Raw genomic sequence first — 19,631 nt, forward strand, 5'->3', positions numbered from 1 at the left:
TTGTAATCAAGTTATGATTTAATTGTGACTATTTCGATAAATAATTAAACCCAATTTTTGTATTGCTGATTTCAAATTGTTAGCCAGGGTTCGTGCAGAATTTACAACTTTCAGATGTGACTGAATTAAGATGACGATTGATATTGACTGCTATTGATGTAAAATATTACTAGGTCTTTAAGAGTTTATTCGGAAGATAACAGCTCTATAAATATTCTTTCGTGGTGCCCGACTCTCTAGTTAATTACATTTACATGATTAGCTCAATCAGGTGATATTAATTACGGAGAAATTATTTAATAGAATAGCATGTCATATCACTTAATCCGGCATAGCCAAAGACACGACAGCAGTATGCATTAGGGCAGGTAGCGTGATCCTCGTATCCGCCAGACCCAGATTCGTCCGTCAGACTGCCAGATGGTGAAGTGTGATTCATCATTCCAGAGAACACGTTTCCACTGCTTCAGAGTCCAATGACGACGAGCTTTACACCACTCCAGCCGGCGCTTGGCTTTGAGCATGGTGATCTTAGGCTTGTGTGCGGCTGCTCGGCCATGGAAAACCATTTCATGAAGCCTCCGGACGAACAGTTCTTGTGCTGATGTTGCTTCCAGAGGCAGTTTGCAACCGAGGACAGACTTTGTGCATCAGCACTCGGCTGTTCATCCTGTTCTTTTGAGCTTGTGTGGCCTGCCACTTCACAGCTGAGCCATTGTTGCTCCTAGACGTTTCCACTTCACAATGTCACAGTTGACTGGGGCAACTCTAGCAGGACAGAAATTTGACAAACTGATTTGTTTAAAGGTGGCATCCTATGATGGTGAGCTCTTAAGGCTGTTCTACTGCCAATGTTTGTCTATGGAGATTGCATGACTGTGAGCTTGTGTTTTTATACACCTGTCAGCAAACTTTTGTCTGAAATAGCCGAAGCTACACATTTTGAAGGGGTGTCCACATACTATTTGTGTGTATGAATTGCCACAATGATGATCTTCAACTTTATGCATTTCATTGTCTTTGCTGCTCTGGACACTTCAGAGTAAAGAAACCAATGTGTCATTTAAACTGAACTATCAGTTGGTAGGGTTTCAGACCTGTCCGTCAATCACTGTGGGTGGGACTTTGTAGGAAGTTTGTCGATTTACATTTTGAGGCAAAAAAACTAAGAGGTTCTGTCAACATGAATTTCCTGTTGAGAAACAATATAGAATTGCAGGAAAAATGGCTTTGAATAGACCTCTGTGATGGATATAGAATAGACTTCATTCAGTTCTGCACCTTTTTTATATATAAACCTCATCCACACGCTGTTCACTCATCAAAGCACAGTAAATAGCCTTGGCGCCCAACTCTGTGGCTGTATAGGCCTATGAAATATGCAAAAGGCCATGTGGATTTCAACTCATTACCATTTACATGAGACATGTAAATTCACTCACTGGAGACGACGACGATGATGAAGCACAACGCTCTGTGAAAATAAATTTGACTGCGGGCAACCACAGCGTACAACAAATGACACTGGTACCGAGGAGGCGGAGCAGACTGACAAACCAGCTCTTTTTTTCCCCCATGTCATCGCTGGCTTTGACTGACTGTTGCCTGTCCTATCAATAGAGCACTAGAAGATGCGTATCGTTCACTCTAGCGGGAGAAGGGTTTAACAGACTTTTCTGACACAGCGAATTGAAACTAAAATGTAAAAGGAGTTTTTAATTTATGAAGTGGAAAAAGAAGCTCGCAGTGAGTCTCTGCTTGGCCGTTTTAACCGTCGTCTGCGCTTTATGGACCGCAGACATGACCTGCAATCAGAACTCTATTGGCACGTAGCCGTTAATACTGCCCTCGTTTTTCTCCAGTCAGCAGCCGGGCGCCGTGGCCTACACCCACCCTACCACCGTGGCCAGCTACACAGTACACCAGGCACCGGTGGCTGCCCACACCGTGGCAGCAGCCTACGCTCCCACCGCTGCCACGGTTGCTGTAGCCAGGCCCGCCCCAGTTGCCGTGGCAGCCGCAGCCACCGCCGCAGCCTACGGCGGGTACCAGCCGGCGCACGCCACCGCAGACTACGGCTACGCACAACGCCAGCCGGACGTCCCACCCCCGCCTCCCCCGGTCACCTCCCAGAACTACCAGGTGGGTTACCAGGTAACTAACTGCCCAACTCTGTTTTTAATTCAACACAATGTTTTGAGTGTTAATTTAGGCTAAAGCGTTCTGAAATGTACCCTGGGTAATAACAGACAAGGAAACGGCTGAAGAAATAGCTAATAGAGAGCGTTCCCCTTTTAAGTTCCTTTTCTTTTTCAGAAGCGTTGCCAAGGGTCCCCATTTCAATACCTATTTTGGAGTGTGTCCTTGGTTTTTAGGCTTAATTATTTATTTTATTTTTCTCCAGACCGATTTTTGAAGGTGTTGGACCTCAGATATTCATTTAAAGTCTGTTCCCAGATTCTGTTTGGTTTTTAATCACAGAACAGCTGAATGATTGGAGGGGGTCTTTAAACTGCAGCTGGTGATCATCTTTACCCAGTACTGCTGTCAGCTGTGATCAAAACTCCTTGCGATGTCTTCAATTAGGTCTACTATGCAGATGCTGCTGTGATATTAGATCGGGGATCATTTGTTCGAATAACTCTGTTACGGCCAAAATAAGTTTATTACAGTCCTGCACCATTTAACAAGGGTGGGGGAATTACCCACATTTTACATTACATTTAAGTCATTTAGCAGACGCTCTTATCCAGAGCGACTTACAAATTGGTGAATTCACCTTCTGACATCCAGTGGAACAGCCACTTTACAATAGTGCATCTAAATCATTAAGGGGGGGGGGGGGTGGTGAGAAGGATTACTTATCCTATCCTAGGTATTCCTTGAAGAGGTGGGGTTTCAGGTGTCTCCGGAAGGTGGTGATTGACTCCGCTGTCCTGCACAATTGTGTTTAGAGCGTTGGACTAGTAACCGAAAGGTTGCTAGATCGAATCCCCGAGCTGACAAGGTACAAATCTGTCGTTCTGCCCTCTGAAAAAGGCAGTTAACCCACTGTTCCTAGGCCGTCATTGTAAAATAAGAATTTGTTCTGAAGTGACTTGCCTAGTTAAATAAAGGTTCAAAAATAATGGTTTTAATCCATGGACGTAGCATTAGCTAGCTACACAAGGTGAGAGAATCAGGATGCCGTACTGAATCACCTTGTTTCTCATCTTTTATGCTTTTAAAAAATATGAGAGATGAAATGATTTTGTTTTTTTCCTGACAACTCCCCTGTGCTCTCCTCATTCAGGACTCCTACTCCTACGTACGGTCTACGGCCCCGGCGGTAACCTATGACCCTAAGCAGTACTACCAGCAGCCCGTTGCTAGCGCTGCGGTAGCCGTACAGCCCCAACCCACGGCCGAGTCCTACTACCAGACCGCCTCCCTTAACACCTCCTGGGACACCCCGTGGAAGAAATCCCTACCAGGTGATGGCGTCTTTACACTTTTGCTACATATCGTCATACCCTTTTTTGGTGTTTTTACTTTGGACATTCAATTAGATTGACATAATGTCTCTTGTCCTTAATAATCTCATCGTGTAGGCCAGGGGTCTCCAACATTTTCTCGCATGAGAGAGACTTTTATTTTTGTATTTTCAAATGGGCACGGTCTTCTCCTCCACCCGACTACTCTTTCCCCGGGTCCTTGGTGTAAGATGTGTTTTCTGTCAATATATTTGGTAAAATAATAGTTCATTATTAACTCGTAAGACCCCGTAACATTATTTCGTTATTTTTTTTTTTTTTCTGGTTTGGAATTTATTTCAGTTTTTTTTTTTACTCTCTGTATTAATTATTCACTGACCAAACAATGAAATGAATGACTCAGAACAATGTCAGTGCTTAAATCTCAACCGAATAGGGGGGGGGGGATGTGTGCATGTAAATTCCCCTTTTTAATTGTGCATCTAACAAGAGATGTGTTGGTGCTGTTTCTGCTGTTAGGACTGCTGATGCACGTCAATACACACTTAGCCAAACAATCGACACCCAATTCATACAAATAATCATTATATAGTTCTGTCAGTTTTTTAATTTGAAGGTTTTGGGCGGGAAAGTCGGTTTCCCCACAAGACTGCTGTCATTAGCATTGCTAACTGGTTATATACAGAGAGACAAATACCGCCACCTGACAGACCAGGGCAGTATTGCTGGAAATTCATTGGTAGATGTTATGTTTGGCTTTTTTTTTTTTTTTTTTTTGCCAATTGTGGCTAACCAGGGGTGGGATCATATCGACGTGTCTGATTGGATAATAGCTGGGATCTTTGTTTATGACAGTTTGCGATGGAATGCATACAAAACATCTATGTGGTTTCAAAATTGATTGGCGAGATTCTCATAGGTGGGCTGGTAGTTACTAGATCTGCCTGGTGTGGACACTTAAAAAAATATATTTGTATAAAAAAATGTATTCATTAGCATTGAATGTGAACTATTTAACTTGCATTATTATCTACACTGTCATCACGCACAGACTTATCTGCAAAAGGTTTCCATCAAATTGACTATCTGTTGGGAAAATGTACAGAAACCGTGCAAATATTCACATCTCTGCTTCTGCAGCTTCTAAAACAGGCTACACCCAGACAAGTCTGGCCCCCTACACCCAGACCCAGCAGACCAGGCAGGTGACGGCCATCAAGCCTGCTGTGCCCTCCACCTTCTCCATATACCCGGTCTCCTCCACTGTTCAGCCCGTAGCCGCCGCCTCTGTGGTCCCCTCCTACTCCCAGAGCCCCACCTACTCCACCAACGCGGTCACGTACTCTGGTAAGCACGACATGCAAGCCGTAACCAGCATGCACTACCTGCCAACTACCTACTCCACCAACGCAGTCACGTACTCCCAGAGCCCCACGTATAGTACCAACCCCGTCGCCTACTCTGGTAAGCATTCAAATACACCTAGGGGTTACAAAATTGGGCACATCTCCCACCACCCCTCCAAATCCCCTCCCAGGATTCCAGAAATTGCGGTTGGAGTATTCCTAGAGTCTGAAGGAGGAAGTCCTCCAACCAAGATTTCTGGAAAACCTCTCTGAATTTTGGGATTGTTACTGTAATTTTGTAATTAACTTCACCACTGCCTACCCAACTGTCTGACTTCTGGCCTGTCCTCTAAACCCCTCCTCTCCTCTCCTCTTATCCCTGTTGTCCTCTCCTCTTATCCCTGTTGTCCTTTCCTCTTATCCCTGTTGTCCTTTCCTCTTATCCCTGTTGTCCTTTCCTCTTGTCCCTGTTGTCCTCTCCTCTTATCCCTGTTGTCCTCTCCTCTTATCCCTGTTGTCCTCTCCTCTTATCCCTGTTGTCCTCTCCTCTTATCCCTGTTGTCCTCTCCTCTTATCCCTGTTGTCCTCTCCTCTTATCCCTGTTGTCCTCTCCTCTTATCCCTGTTGTCCTCTCCTCTTATCCCTGTTGTCCTCTCCTCTTATCCCTGTTGTCCTCTCCTCTTATCCCTGTTGTCCTCTTATCAATGCCCCCCCCAAGGCACCTCGTATTCTGGCTACGAAGCAGCGGTGTACTCGGCTGCCTCAACCTACTACCAGCAGCAGCAGCAGAAACAGGCGGTGGCGGCTGTAGCAGCTTCAGCAGCCTGGACAGGCAGCTCCTTCACCAAGAAACCTCCCTTCCAGGTCACATTTCTATTAGTGTTTTCTTCCTGTTTTAAGGATATAGATTTTTGGTATCTCAACTGCTTTTATTGTTAAGACTAAAATTTAATTATTTACCCCCTCCCAGAGCAAGCAGCTGAAACCCAAGCAGCCCCCCAAACCACCACAGATCCACTACTGTGACGTCTGCAAGATCAGCTGTGCAGGACCCCAGGTGAGCTTAGAGACCACCTCTAGCCAGGACCCCAGGTGAGCTTAGAGACCACCTCTAGCCAGGACCCCAGGTGAGCTTAGAGACCACCTCTAGCCGGGACCCCAGGTGAGCTGAGAGACCACCTCTAGCCGGGACCCCAGGTGAGCTTAGAGACCACCTCTAGCCCTCTCTCTAGCCAGGACCCCCAGGTGAGTTTAGAGACCACCTCTAGCCCTCTCTCTAGCCAGGACCCCCAGGTGAGCTTAGAGACCACCTCTAGCCAGGACCCCAGGTGAGCTTAGAGACCACCTCTAGCCAGGACCCCAGGTGAGCTTAGACACCACCTCTAGCCAGGACCCCAGGTGAGCTTAGACACCACCTCTAGCCGGGACCCCGGGGTGAGCTTAGAGAACAGGTAAAAACGATGTAGAGAACATGATTGTATTTTATACGTCTCCCCGTCCTCCCACCCAGACCTACAAGGAGCTGTCCTTAACTTTAGCTCTATCTAGAGAACTGATTTCTCCCTCTCATCCACCCAGACCTACAAGGAGCACCTGGAGGGCCAGAAGCATAAGAAGAAGGAGGTGGCCCTGAAAGTCTCCCAGAGCAGCAGCAGCAGTAGTGGAGGAGGAGGAGGCTCAGCCCGGGGGACTCAGAACCAGCTCCGCTGTGAGCTCTGTGACATCTCCTGCACCGGGGCAGATGCATACGCTGCACACATCCGAGGAGCCAAGCACCAGAAGGTAGGCTGCCTGCTTTAAAAAAAAAAAAATGCTTGTACGAAGCAGTTGTCACAGTGCTTTACATTTTTTTTACATGGACACAAAGAACCAGACTCCGTGGGGAGTTCCACAATTACAGAGGCATAGTACTTAGCTTAGACACCAACGATACCAGACGGCTATCTGCTTAATGGGTCAACAACTCCTGTCAAATACTTCCAGACCTCAGGGCCAGTCTGGGGGGGGGGGCTTAGGGGAGAAGGATACCACATGCTGTTTGGTCACCCAATGAGCACTCGCTCTGTGACGACATCACTCATCCGGTCAGGTGCCCCTGCTTAGACGTCGCATTGTTTCAACCAATGGTTGCGCGCCATGTCGCCGACCGTGCTGACACGTGTGACGCGCTCCGTTAAAATACCTATCCAGGCGTTGTAAGAGCTGGCACGTTTCGGAAACACCTCCATCTACATGTGCCGTTTTGGTCACATCCTTTAATATATTCATCCCGAACCCAGTCAACATATTTTTAGTTTTTAAAACTGCTGGGGTTGCATATCAGGGATGTTTTGTGCTGAAGCCCCACTGAAAAGCTTTCCATTTATATTTTCCCGGACTCTCTGAAACGTTTACGGCCGCACTGGTTGAGAAGTACTGCTATAATGTCTCTTGTTCCCTGTGTAAAGGTGGTGAAGCTCCACACCAAGCTGGGGAAGCCCATCCCCTCTACAGAACCCAATGTCGTGACCCAGACCCCTACGTCAACCACGGCCTCCTCCTCCTCCAAGACCCCTGCTTCCTCTTCTTCCACCCTCACAGGCTCCACGTCTAACTCTTCCTACCTGAAACCGGTCAACGTTGTCAGCCAGGGTGGGGTTGGGATTGGCAAGGGTCCAGCCACAAACAGCTTATCAGCAGCCAATGCCACCATAGCCGTCAAGAAGGTCAACACCCCCAAGATCAACTTTGTTGGTAAGAAGGGGCTGTCTTGTCTACATATTTATAAAAAACAAAATTAAAAAATCAAATGGGAAGTACTGAAAGACTTGAAGAATATTTTCCCTTCCAAAAAACCATAGGCTATTAATAAATATATATATATATATATATATATATATATATATGACCGTTTTGCCCCCTACTGAAAATAAATTTTATTTATTTTATTTCACCTTTATTTAACCAGGTAGGCAAGTTGACAACAAGTTCTCATTTACAATTGCGACCTGGCCAAGATAAAGCATAGCAGTTCGACACAAACAACGACAGAGTTACACATGGAGTAAAACAAACATACAGTATCAACAAGTCTATATACGATATTCATCAATCTGATGAATGACAAGAGGCTTAGTCTGCACTAGGTTCGTCTGGTGTTGGCAGTAGGGCTTCCCCGACCCCCAAAAAAATAAAACAAATATTGGTCGACCGACAGTCCGTTCTTTTGACCAATTGATTGGTCTACATTTTTAAACGTCTATTTTTCCATAGACACACACCCTATGTTTTAATAAAATCAACTATATGTAGGCCATTGAGCTTGTCTGTTGCTTTGATCAAATCATTATGACACACAAATTACTAACGGGGGAAGCCTGACCCTCTCCTCTCGCCGCTGCTGGCCAGATTCTACCGTTTACGCTCCTGAAGTTTCTGGTAACGGGTTACACCAGCGATCGGAAACCTTTTCCATTTGGAAGTTATCTTACCGTTTCTACTGATCTGTGTGCCAGTTGTGATTTTTCACATGCAGATTTTTGTTGAATAGTTTAATTTAAGTCTTCATATCTCAATCATTGTCACGTTATTAAAGCAAAATGATATGAAAATTATACTTTTAGATTTGTAGCGTCCATTGCCAATATGTCAAAATGGCCAACATACATAAAGCCAACATATAAAAACATTGGTAGAAAATATCCTGATTTTAAAAATAAATACCCTATAAAACACATTGTGTGCCTGTCTGCAAGGAACTGAACCGACCTGAACTTGGGGCTAGCAAACTTGCAACGTTGTATAAAATATTCTAGGCCCTCGGTTTCTCTCACCCTTCTTAATCTCCGGACAGGGCTAAGAAGTAATCGGGTAGGCCTAATTTATGACATTTCCATCGGAGCCTGACCCCCCCCCGAATGGGAGCGTGCTGCACAGATGTTTGGAATAGGCTGTTGAGGAACTGTCAGTCTAAATGAATGTAAATTTATTTTTAAACAGACTTTGTTTACTTGCTGTTTTGAGGCAAAGACATAATTACTTTGAGAAGCTTCACAGTGATGGTAAGTTAAGAGAATTAGTATTAACCCCCCCCCACCCCCGGGGAACATTTTATAGGACTACATTAACGTGCAGGCCAGGTAGCCTAGGCTGCTAATGGTAATCAGGTGTGTGTCCTTACTCAAGATTGACATGTGCGTTTCATACAAAAGACGATGAATGAATTGACCATGCATAAATGGAACAACGTTTTTTTGTAGCGCGCTCTGCGAACAACGTGTCCACTCTGACAACGACAAGACTGATATATTGAATGCATTAACAGAAATGACCATAAACATGGTAGATTATAAATGAAGGTCATTCATGTTAAATGTGATACCGGTGTCATCCTCGCGGCCTCGACAACGGGTTAATCCAATCAGACGTGTCTCGTGCCATTTTTAAATTTGCATATATTTACCACTTCTCGACTCTGGGAAATAATCGGTCGACCAACAGCCCATCGACCAAACAGTCAGCTAATTTGAGGTTAGCCATAGTTGGCAGTCCCTGCTAATGAGGAGATTAATCACTGAGGTTGAAGCCAAGCCAAGCTGAGGGTCGGGGCAACTAAGGCTAGTATTCAGACAGATTGTTCTGACAGGAGCATCTCTGACATCTCTCTTTCATTCTGATTATCTCTGTCTTTTGTAACCGTTTGTTAATTTGATGCAGTTTCACAACGTTTTCTCTTTTTATTCTTGGATTTATGACCATTTCAAACTGAGTTGTAGATAAGAGTCCTATCAGATGTGCCAAAAATGCATGTAATTGAATTCTCATGCTTTATCTACTGGAGGAATTTATTAACTATTTGTATGAAATGACTGGACATCAAGTGTCAGGTGGGTGGACCAGCTGGTAGCCTAGTGGTTAGAGCGTTGGGCCAGTAACCAGCAGGTAGTCTAGTGGTTAGAGCGTTGGGCTAGTAACCAGCAGGTAGTCTAGTGGTTAGAGCGTTGGGCCAGTAACCAGCAGGTAGCCTAGTGGTTAGAGCGTTGGGCTAGTAACCAGCAGGTAGCCTAGTGGTTAGAGCGTTGGGCTAGTAACCAGCAGGACGCCTAGTGGTTAGAGCGTTGGACCAGTAACCAGCAGGTAGCCTAGTGGTTAGAGCGTTGGACCAGTAACCAGCAGGTAGCCTAGTGGTTAGAGCGTTGGACCAGTAACCAGCAGGTAGCCTAGTGGTTAGTTTTGGACCAGTAACCGGAAGGTAGCCTAGTGGTTAGAGCGTTGGGCTAGTAACCAGCAGGTAGCCTAGTGGTTAGTGTTGGACTAGTAACCGGAAGGTTGCAAGTTCAAACCCCCGAGCTGACAAGGTACAAATCTGTCGTTCTGCCCCTGAACAGGCAGTTAACCCACTGTTCCCAGGCCGTCATTGAAAATAAGAATTTGTTCTTAACTGACTTGCCTAGTTAAATAAAGGTAAAATAAATGGATTATCTTGGCAAAGGAGAAATGCTCACTAACAAAGATGTTAACAAATTTGGTGAATTTAGCTTGTTTTGTGCATATTGAAAATTTCAGATTTGTATTTATTTCAGCTCATGAATCATTGGACCGTCACTTTGCATGTTGCATTTTTATGTATTTCTTCAGTGTAGAACATGCTACTCTATAGTGTGAATGACAATTTTAATGTTTGTTTTCAGATAATCATGCATTTACATTCCAATAGGGCCTCTTTTGAAACCGCTCTTGAACCGCACTAATGTCTGGGACCTGTAGGATCAGAGGGTGAGGGCTAGGGCCACCCCCCTCCCCTGAAAAAGGGGGGGGGGGTCAAAATCAAAAGTAACAGTCAGTATCTGGTGTGGCCACCAGCTGCATTAAGTACTTCAGTGCATCTCCTCCTCATGGACTGAACTAGATTTGCCAGTTCTTGCTGTGGGATGTTACCCCACTCTTCCACCAAGGCACCTGCAAGTTCCTGGACATTTCTGGGTGTAATGACCCTAGACCTCACCCTCCGATCCAACAGGTCCCAGGTGTGCTCAATGGGATTGAGATCCGGGCTCTTCGCTGGCCATGGCACAACACTGACGTTCCTGTCTTGCAGGAAATCACACACAGATCGAGTAGTATGGCTGGTGGCATTGTCATGCTGGAGGGTCATGTCAGGATGAGCCTGCAGGAAGGGTACCACATGATGGAGGAGGATGTCTTCCCTGTAACACACGGCGTTGAGATTGCCTGCAATGACAACCAGCTCAGTCCGATGATGCTGTGACACACCGCCCCAGACCATGACGGACCCTCCACCTCCAAATCGATCCCGCTCCAGAGTACAGACCTCGGCGTAACGCTCATTCCTTCAGAGATAAACGCGGATCTGACAAAACCGTGACTCGTCAGTGAAGAGCACCTTTTGCCAGTCCTGTCTGGTCCAGTGACGGTGGGTTTGTGCCAATAGGCGACGTTGTTGCTGGTGACGTCTGGTGAGGACCTGCCTTACAACAGGCCTACAAGCCCTCATTCCAGCCTCTCTCAGCCTATTGCGGACAGTCTGAGCACTGATGGAGGGATTGTGTGTTCCTGGTGTAACTCGGGCAGTTGTTTTTGCCAACCTGTACCTGTCCCCGCAGGTGTGATGTTTGGATGTACCGATCCTGTGCAGGTGTTACACGTGGTCTGCCATTGCGAGGACGATCAGCTGTCTGTCCTGTCTCCCTGTAGCGCTGTCTTAGGCGTCTCACAGTACGCAATTTATTGCCCTGGCCACATCTGCAGTCCTCATGTCTCCTTGCAGCATGCCTAAGGCACATTCCACAGATGAGCAGGGACCCTGGTCATCTTTCTTTTGGTGTTTTTCAGAGTCGGTATGAAGGCCTCTTTAGTGTCCTACAGTTTATAACTGTGACCTTAATTGCCTACCGTCTGTAAGCTGTTAGTGTCTTAACCACCGTTCCACAGGTGCATGTTCATTAATTGTTTATGGTTCATTGAACAAGCATGGAAAACAGTGTTTAACCCTTTTACAATGAAGATCTGTGAAGGTTTTTGGGGGATTTTTACGAATTACCCTTGAAAGACAGGGTCCTGAAAAAGGGACGTTTTCCTCTTCTTCTTTTTTTTTTTTTTTTTTTGCTGAGTTTAACTGCACCAAACAGACAGCGCTGTCTATCTGCTCTGTGGCTGAAAAGTCCTATGTTCTGTTGGAGGATAGCTCTCTGACAGGAATAGATCACAATTTACGATCTAGTTGCTTTTTAAAAAACCATGTAGGCTTTCATCTTTAACGCTCTCGACTCTTTGACATCTGGGTCATTCAACTTCAAAGCACCAGAAAGAGGCTTCGATGCCAATCTCAGATTATTCTGAAATCGTTTCTGGAGTTGGTAACCAACACGATTTAGCGTTCTTGAAATAGTTGATCTCTGAGAAATTAAGCTAATTGATTGCACCCAAATTGGCTTTATTAAATTACATTTTTATAGGTTTTAGATAAAATGTAGTCTGAGTGTTGGGTGCGATGCAAAGTTTGGTCCAAATTTTTAATTTAATATCCGATAAGTCAATTTGGGTGCAATCAATTAGCTTAATTTACCCTAAATTAACAATGTTTCAGGAATGCTAATCCTACAGGTTTCTAACTACAAATGATTTCAAAACAATCTGAGATCGTGGGTGTAATGGTATTGCTGAAATTTATATGGAATGCCATCTGTTTCCTGTAACGCTGCAACTCATTGGTTGTTCTGGAATTCTTCTTTTCTCCCAGGAGGAAACAAGCTCCAGACTACCGGGAAAGTGACAGAGGAAGCCAAAGTGGAGGCATCCAAACCTCCTCTGCCCTCATTGGTCCCCCAGGTTCAGGAGTCCAAGAACGAGTCCTCTGATTCCCTGTCTGCGTCCACCCTGGCTGCCCTGCAGAGTGATGTGCAGCCTGTTGGACATGACTATGTGGAAGAGGTACGGTTGACATCTAGAACACCTGAATGACTGACAGGTGTAGTAGAATGTCCTATTTAAAACACAATAGGTGCTTATTAGAGACATGCTTCTATTTGGCTGTCTATTTCTCTCAATGCACACAGTGTTTGCTCATTTGCGTAATTGCTTAATTCCAGCATTTACTGCTAGCATTTAAATCAATTTCTTAATTTCCTGCACTATCATTTATTTTGTCTTAGTATTACTCTACAAAATGTTTTATAATAATAATAAGTAAGGACTTTAATAATTATTCTCACTGCATTTGAGCCATTTCTTACTTTTGTCACTAGAGTGCCATCGACCGTTTCCTGGGGGTCTGTCCTGAAACGTTTGTCATTGTCCGGGCCATTAAAATGGACAGGTGGCTATTTGAGACTCACGGTTTTTAGTTTTACAGTATTTCTGGTGCCGCATTAGAGCATGTTGGATGACTGTCATTCATATTCACCCAGGTCAATGTAACAGTGACGGGTTTAGGTTACTGTCATTCATATTCACCCAGGTCAATGTAACAGTTACAGGTTTAGGTTACTGTCATTCATATTCACACAGGTCAATGTAACAGTGATGGGTTTAGGTTACTGTCATTCATATTCCATTCACCCAGGTCAATGTAACATCAAGAGGTTTAGGCTACGACATGATACTAGAATGTTCCCTGTACCCATCATGAGGTTGCTACAACCTAGCCTATGAATGAAAGATTACAACATGGCTGCACACAGGTGGAGAAATTTGAGTTGACAGACAGTGACACATGGACAGACAGTAACATTCAATACCGCCTTGCATCTAGCTGATCTAGGATGTAATCCACAGTCCAACCGTAGCAAACGAGAGTTTCTATTGGACAAATTCGCTTATGTTTATCACCTTTCTGTTCGTTTCCGTTTTAAGAAATGTTTCTCAACATAATCGGTGGAATGAATACACCCGATCACACAAACACAGTTCACTTTCATAGCAGCCACGTTGTATTCCTTCTCACCTTTTCCCTTCGTTTGTGGACTTCAATGAACAACACATCAGCTGTATGTGACCAGGAGAAAAAACCTAGTTTCTATTCTACATCAGTTTCTATTCTACATCAGCTGTATGTGACCAGGAGAAAAAACCTTTCCAAGCCAATCCGCTACACACAGCCTACGTCGTTGTCCCCATATTAGATAACATAACGTCATAGTCAGCAGCTAATAGAACTAATGTGTTAGTAAACCTGCTCCAGTCTTGCAGTAAGGCTAGTGTACAGTCAGTAAACGGTTCAGAACTTACACCGCCTGGTCCCGGTGGCCATAAAAGCCTTACCTTGACTTGGAAGAGTTCCAGTGTTGGAAAAGTCATGGCCAGCTAGCTAACATAGCATCCCTCTGTCATGGCCAGCTAGCTAACACAGCATCCCTCTGTTATGGCCAGCTAGCTAACATAGCATCCCTCTGTCATGGCCAGCTAGCTAACACCGCATCCCTCTGTTATGGCCAGCTAGCTAACATAGCCTCCCTCTGTTATGGCCAGCTAGCTAGCATAGCCTCCCTCGGTTTGAGCAGGGTTTCTCAGTAGGTTAAACTAGCTAGCTGCATTTGCCAGCTAAGTCACGAAAATGGAGGAATAGACTCGTTTGTTTTATTTTTTTAAAGGAATGTATTTGGATCCCGGATCCGGGAGAATTGTCACCAACTAATTAGCATAGCGCAACGGCCAAATAATCTTACTAGAAAATATTCATGAAATAACAAGTGAAATATAGTGCAACACAGCTTAGCCTTTTGTTAATCACCCTGTCATCTCAGATTTTGAAATTATGCTTTACAGCCAAAGCAAGACAAACGTTTGTAAGTTTAGCGATAGCCTTGCATAGCATTATGTCCAGCTAGCAGCAGGAAGCTTGGTCACAAATCAGAAAAGCCATCAAATTAACGGTTTACCTTTTGATCTTCGGATGTTTTCACTTACGAGACTCCCAGTTACACAGCAAATGTTCCTTTTGTTCCATAAAGATAATTTTTATACCCAAAATACCTCAGTTTGTCACGTTATGTTAAGAAATCCACCGGAAATAGTAGTCACGACAACGGCGAAAAAAAACTTCCAAATTATATCCATAATATCGACAAACATGGCAAACATTTTTTATAATCAATCCTCAAGGTGTTTTTCAAATATCTATTCGATAATATATCAACCGGGACAATTGGCTTTTCAGTAGGACCGAGAGAAAATGGCTACCTGTCTTTTACGCAAGAATCACTCCGGAGCCCTCCGCTGGCCACTTACGCAATGTGGTCATTTACGCTCATTCTTCAACATAAAGGCGTGAAACTACATCTAAAGGCTGTAGACACCTTAGGGAATACGTAGAAAAAGGAATCTGCTTGATATCCCTTTCAATGGCCAATAGGGGTGCATAGGAAGACACCGGTTTCAAAATATGAGTCACTTCCTGATTGCATTTTTCTTAGGCTTTCGCCTGCAATATCAGTTCTGTTATACTCACAGACAATATTTTGACAGTTTTGGGAACCTTAAACACTATCCTAAGTTGTCAATTATATGCATATTCTAGCATCTGGTCCTGAGAAATAGGCAGTTTACTTTGGGAATGTTATTTTTCCAAAAATAAAAATAGTGCCCCCTAGCTTCAAGAGGTTTAACTCTCTCGTTAAATTCACCACATTTTATGCAGTGCTAGCTGTAGCTTATGCTTTCAGTACTAGATTTCTTCTTTTGATTGGGTGGACAACATGTCAGTTCATGCTGCAAGAGCTCTGTTAGGTTGGAGGATATCCTCCGGAAGTTGTCATAATTACTGTGTAAGTCTATGGAAGAGGGTGAGAACCATGAGCCTCCTAGGTTTTGTATTGAAGTCAGTGTACCCAGAGGAGGACGGAAGCTAGCTGTCCTCCGGCTACACCATGGCGCTACCCTACAGAGTGCTGTTGAGGCTACTGTAGACATTCATCACAAAACAGTGTGTTTTAATCAATTATTTGGTGACGTGATTTATATTTAGTTTAATTTGGGGCAGCAGGTGGCCTAGTGGTTAGTGTTGGGCCAGTAACCGAAAAGTTGCTGGATTGAATCCCTCGAGCTGACAAGGTAAAAATCTGTCGTTCTGCCCCTTAACAAGACAGTTAACCCACTGTTCCTAGGCTGTCATTGAAAATAAGAATTTGTTCTTAACTGACTTGACTGATGAAAGAATTTGTTCTTAACTGATGACTATAGCCATCTTTACATGTAAAAAAACATTTTATTTCCTTTCTGTAGGTGCGTAACGATGAAGGCAAGGTGATCCGTTTCCACTGTAAGCTGTGTGAATGCAGCTTCAACGATCCCAACGCCAAAGAGATGCATCTGAAGGGCAGGAGACACCGCCTGCAGTACAAGGTTAGTGGAGTCACTTTAACAGGTCGACTCTGTTGTCATGAAACCACAAGTGTTTGGATATCCAGTCAGTCACATTGGTATCTGAAGGTGTGCCTGTCTATCCAGGCCATTTCGGACCCTTAAATGAGACGTTACAGGTGAAGCCCCCTATCAGAGCTGAGATCAAATCCAATTTTATTCATCACATGCTTACAGTGCATTCGAAAAGTATAAATGCATAAAAAGAAACACCACCTCCCTTGAATTTAGCCGACGCTGCTGTGCTGTCCTACCGTTTGCGTAGCAAAAAAAAAAAACTGCTAGATGTGTTGTCCTCGTTCAGCCACGACTCTGTGAAGCAGGATATTAGTTCTTCAGATCCCGTTGCTAGGATAGTCTCCAACGGATCTCATTAATCGGTCACGAGCCCCTTAAGCGGTTGCTATGCAACGCAGCACCATTCTCAACAGCACGTTCCCCCCCCCTCCCCTGTAGAAAAAGGTGAACCCGGAGTTGCAGGTGGAGGTGAAGCCCTCTATCAGAGCCAGGAAGATCCAGGAAGAGAAGATGAGGAAGCAGATGCAGAAGGAGGAGTACTGGAGGAGGAGAGAGGAAGAGGAGAGATGGCGGATGGAGATGAGGTATGGGGGGGGGGGGGGGGGGGTCACTAAAGCCTGTCGCTTCCCAGTTGAAACCGTTCACTCATATTATGATAAAATTGTGCCTTGTTTGTTTTTTTTGTAGTTCGGCAGGTTTTTTTTCTGTCTGTTTGTGCGCACAATTTTGAAGTCTAAAGATCGATAGCTGAAGTGTACACCCCCTTCAGGGGTACTAGTCAACAGTACTACACCTAGTAGTACTAGGCCCCGGCCTAGTGTACGGAGGCCCCCGGCTAACCCTCTTATGTTAACTGAGTGAACACTAAAGAGGGAAAGGTGGAGAAACTTTACTCTTTCTCTCTCTCTCTCTCGTGTGTGTGTGTGTGTGTGTGTGTGTGTGTCGCTCTAGACGTTATGAGGAGGACATGTACTGGCGTTGTATGGAGGAGCAGCACCACTGGGACGACAGACGTGGGGGCCCCAGGATGCCAGGGGACGGACCATACCTCCAGGGGCCTCCTGGCCCACCTGGACTACTGGGGGTTCGGCCTGGCATGCCCATCTCTCAACCACAAGGACCTGTGGTAGCATATCTACCAGTCCACACACACACAGATCCACACACGTAGAACCACACACAATCCACCATGCCCATCTCTCAGCCACAGGGACCTGTGGTAGGAGACAACCCCATATACACACACACACTAGATGTAATTGCTGCATGATCTAGTGAAAATGCACTGGGGACTATATAAGAGACATCAATCCAGTCCAAGGCAGTGCTGTGGCATTGAGACCCTTGTTGGTGATGATAGTACTTCAATTCTACTTTTTTGTTTGGCCCAAACTCCGTGATGTTTTTAATTTTTTACTATACAGACTATTTGACCCGGTTTTGTGTTCTCTTGACAGCCTCCCCGTCGCCCGGACTCGTCAGACGATCGCTACGTGATGACGAAGCACACGGCCATCTACCCTTCTGAGGAGGAGCTGCAGGCCGTCCAGAAGATCGTCTCCATCACAGAGAGAGCCCTCAAACTGGTCTCGGACATCACAGATCAGGAGAAGACTAAGGAGACGACTGGGGAGGAGAAAGAGAAGGAGGTCCCAAAGACTGCCCAAGACAGGTGAGGAGGAGGAGGTTCACCCATTTTGAATGTTATATTGTTTTTGTCCGTCTTTGAGCCACGTTCTATTGATTCCCTGTGTCATTTTTCATTTGATTCCCGTGTGATATCTGAGCTGTTGCCTTTGGCTCAACCTGGTCCTACTCTGTTCAGCCAAGCCCAGCAAGACCCTGCGTCACTGCATAGCGGACCGTCTACGTCAAGCATAGAACTCTGAGTCGGCTGCTCTGTTTCTAACGTTAGATAACTAATGAACACCTCCCTCCTGTAGAGCTCTGAAGGGGGTGTTGTCTAAAGGACTGCTGCTCTGTTTCAGTCTGTTTTATAACATTAGATAACTAATGAACACCTCCCTCCTGTAGAGCTCTGAAGGGGGTGATGCGGGTAGGGGTGTTGGCTAAAGGCCTGCTGCTCCGCGGAGACAAGAACGTCAACCTGGTCCTGCTCTGTTCAGAGAAGCCCACCAAGACCCTGCTGAGCTGCATAGTGGAACACCTGCCCAAACAGCTGGTGGTACGCGCACAGTCCACCCTGCACACACACGCTTACAGTCCACCCTGCACGCACACACACAGTCCACTCTGCACAGCGTCACACACTTCCTTCCTGTGTGCCAGCTGTTGATTTGATTTGGTTGATTGACAGCTGGTGACCCCAGAGAAGTACGAGGTGAAGGGTTCCATCGAAGACTGTTCCATCATCCTGACGTCAGAAGCCGACCCCAAAATGACAGTCACCGTCACCCTGACCTCCCCAAGCATCCGAGAGGAGGAGACCCCTGCCACACCCCCGCCACGGGACGGAGGTTGGAAAGACATCGCCCTCCTCTCAGCCCTTCTCTCCTCCTTCCTCCTCCTCTCAGCCCTTCTCTCCTCCTCCCTCCTCCTCTCAGCCCTTCTCTCCTCCTTCCTCCTCCTCTCAGCCCTTCTCTCCTCCTCCTTCCTCCTCTCAGCCCTTCTCTCCTCCTTCCTCCTCCTCTCAGCCCTTCTCTCCTCCTTCCTCCTCCTCTCAGCCCTTCTCTCCTCCTCCTCCTCCTCTCAGCCCTTCTCTCCTCCTCCCTCCCTCCTCTCAGCCCTTCTCTCCTCCTTCCTCCTCTCAGCCCTTCTCTCCTCCTTCCTCCTCCTCTCAGCCCTTCTCTCCTCCTTCCTCCTCCTCTCAGCCCTTCTCTCCTCCTCCCTCCTCCTCTCAGCCCTTCTCTCCTCCTTCCTCCTCCTCTCAGCCCTTCTCTCCTCCTTCCTCCTTCTCTCAGCCCTTCTCTCCTCCTTCCTCCTCCTCTCAGCCCTTCTCTCCTCCTTCCTCCTCCTCTCAGCCCTTCTCTCCTCCCTCCCTCCTCCTCTCAGCCCTTCTCTCCTCCTTCCTCCTCCTCTCAGCCCTTCTCTCCTCCTTCCTCCTCCTCTCAGCCCTTCTCTCCTCCTCCCTCCTCCTCTCAGCCCTTCTCTCCTCCTTCCTCCTCCTCTCAGCCCTTCTCTCCTCCCTCCCTCCTCCTCTCAGCCCTTCTCTCTCCCCCTCCCTCCTCCTCTCAGCCCTTCTCTCCCCCTCCTCTCCTCCTCCTCTCAGCCCTTCTCTCCTCCTTCCTCCTCCTCTCAGCCCTTCTCTCCTCCTCCCTCCTCCTCTCAGCCCTTCTCTCCTCCTCCCCCCTCCTCCTCTCAGCCCTTCTCTCCTCCTCCCTCCTCCTCTCAGCCCTTCTCTCCTCCTCCCTCCTCCTCTCAGCCCTTCTCTCCTCCTCCTCCTCCTTCTCTCAGCCCTTCTCTCCTCCCTCCCTCCTCC

At 46.1% G+C, this 19,631-nt stretch overlaps 1 protein-coding gene across 6 annotated transcripts in view; it reads left to right on the forward strand.

The window, feature by feature from the left end:
- Positions 1–19,631, forward strand: part of LOC135513694 (zinc finger RNA-binding protein-like) — a 52,023-nt gene that overhangs the window by 16,137 nt on the left and 16,255 nt on the right. For 2 of the 6 annotated variants that reach the window (XM_064936562.1, XM_064936567.1), the window contains exons 3-16: positions 1,863–2,142; positions 3,293–3,473; positions 4,614–4,937; positions 5,538–5,683; positions 5,790–5,876; positions 6,398–6,601; positions 7,267–7,552; positions 12,558–12,748; positions 16,037–16,156; positions 16,631–16,776; positions 17,144–17,318; positions 17,650–17,864; positions 18,227–18,377; positions 18,510–18,669. In XM_064936562.1, the coding sequence (XP_064792634.1) occupies positions 1,863–2,142; positions 3,293–3,473; positions 4,614–4,937; positions 5,538–5,683; positions 5,790–5,876; positions 6,398–6,601; positions 7,267–7,552; positions 12,558–12,748; positions 16,037–16,156; positions 16,631–16,776; positions 17,144–17,318; positions 17,650–17,864; positions 18,227–18,377; positions 18,510–18,669 (2,666 nt within the window). Of the gene's footprint in view, positions 1–1,862; positions 2,155–3,292; positions 3,474–4,613; positions 4,938–5,537; positions 5,684–5,789; positions 5,877–6,397; positions 6,602–7,266; positions 7,553–12,557; positions 12,749–16,036; positions 16,157–16,630; positions 16,777–17,143; positions 17,319–17,649; positions 17,865–18,226; positions 18,378–18,509; positions 18,670–19,631 lie in introns of all 6 variants that reach the window. The other 4 variants (XM_064936566.1, XM_064936563.1, XM_064936564.1 and 1 more) reach the window with 4 other exon arrangements.

The sequence above is a fragment of the Oncorhynchus masou genome, chromosome 25 (assembly GCF_036934945.1).
Source record: "Oncorhynchus masou masou isolate Uvic2021 chromosome 25, UVic_Omas_1.1, whole genome shotgun sequence".
Taxonomy (NCBI): Eukaryota; Metazoa; Chordata; class Actinopteri; order Salmoniformes; family Salmonidae; genus Oncorhynchus; species Oncorhynchus masou.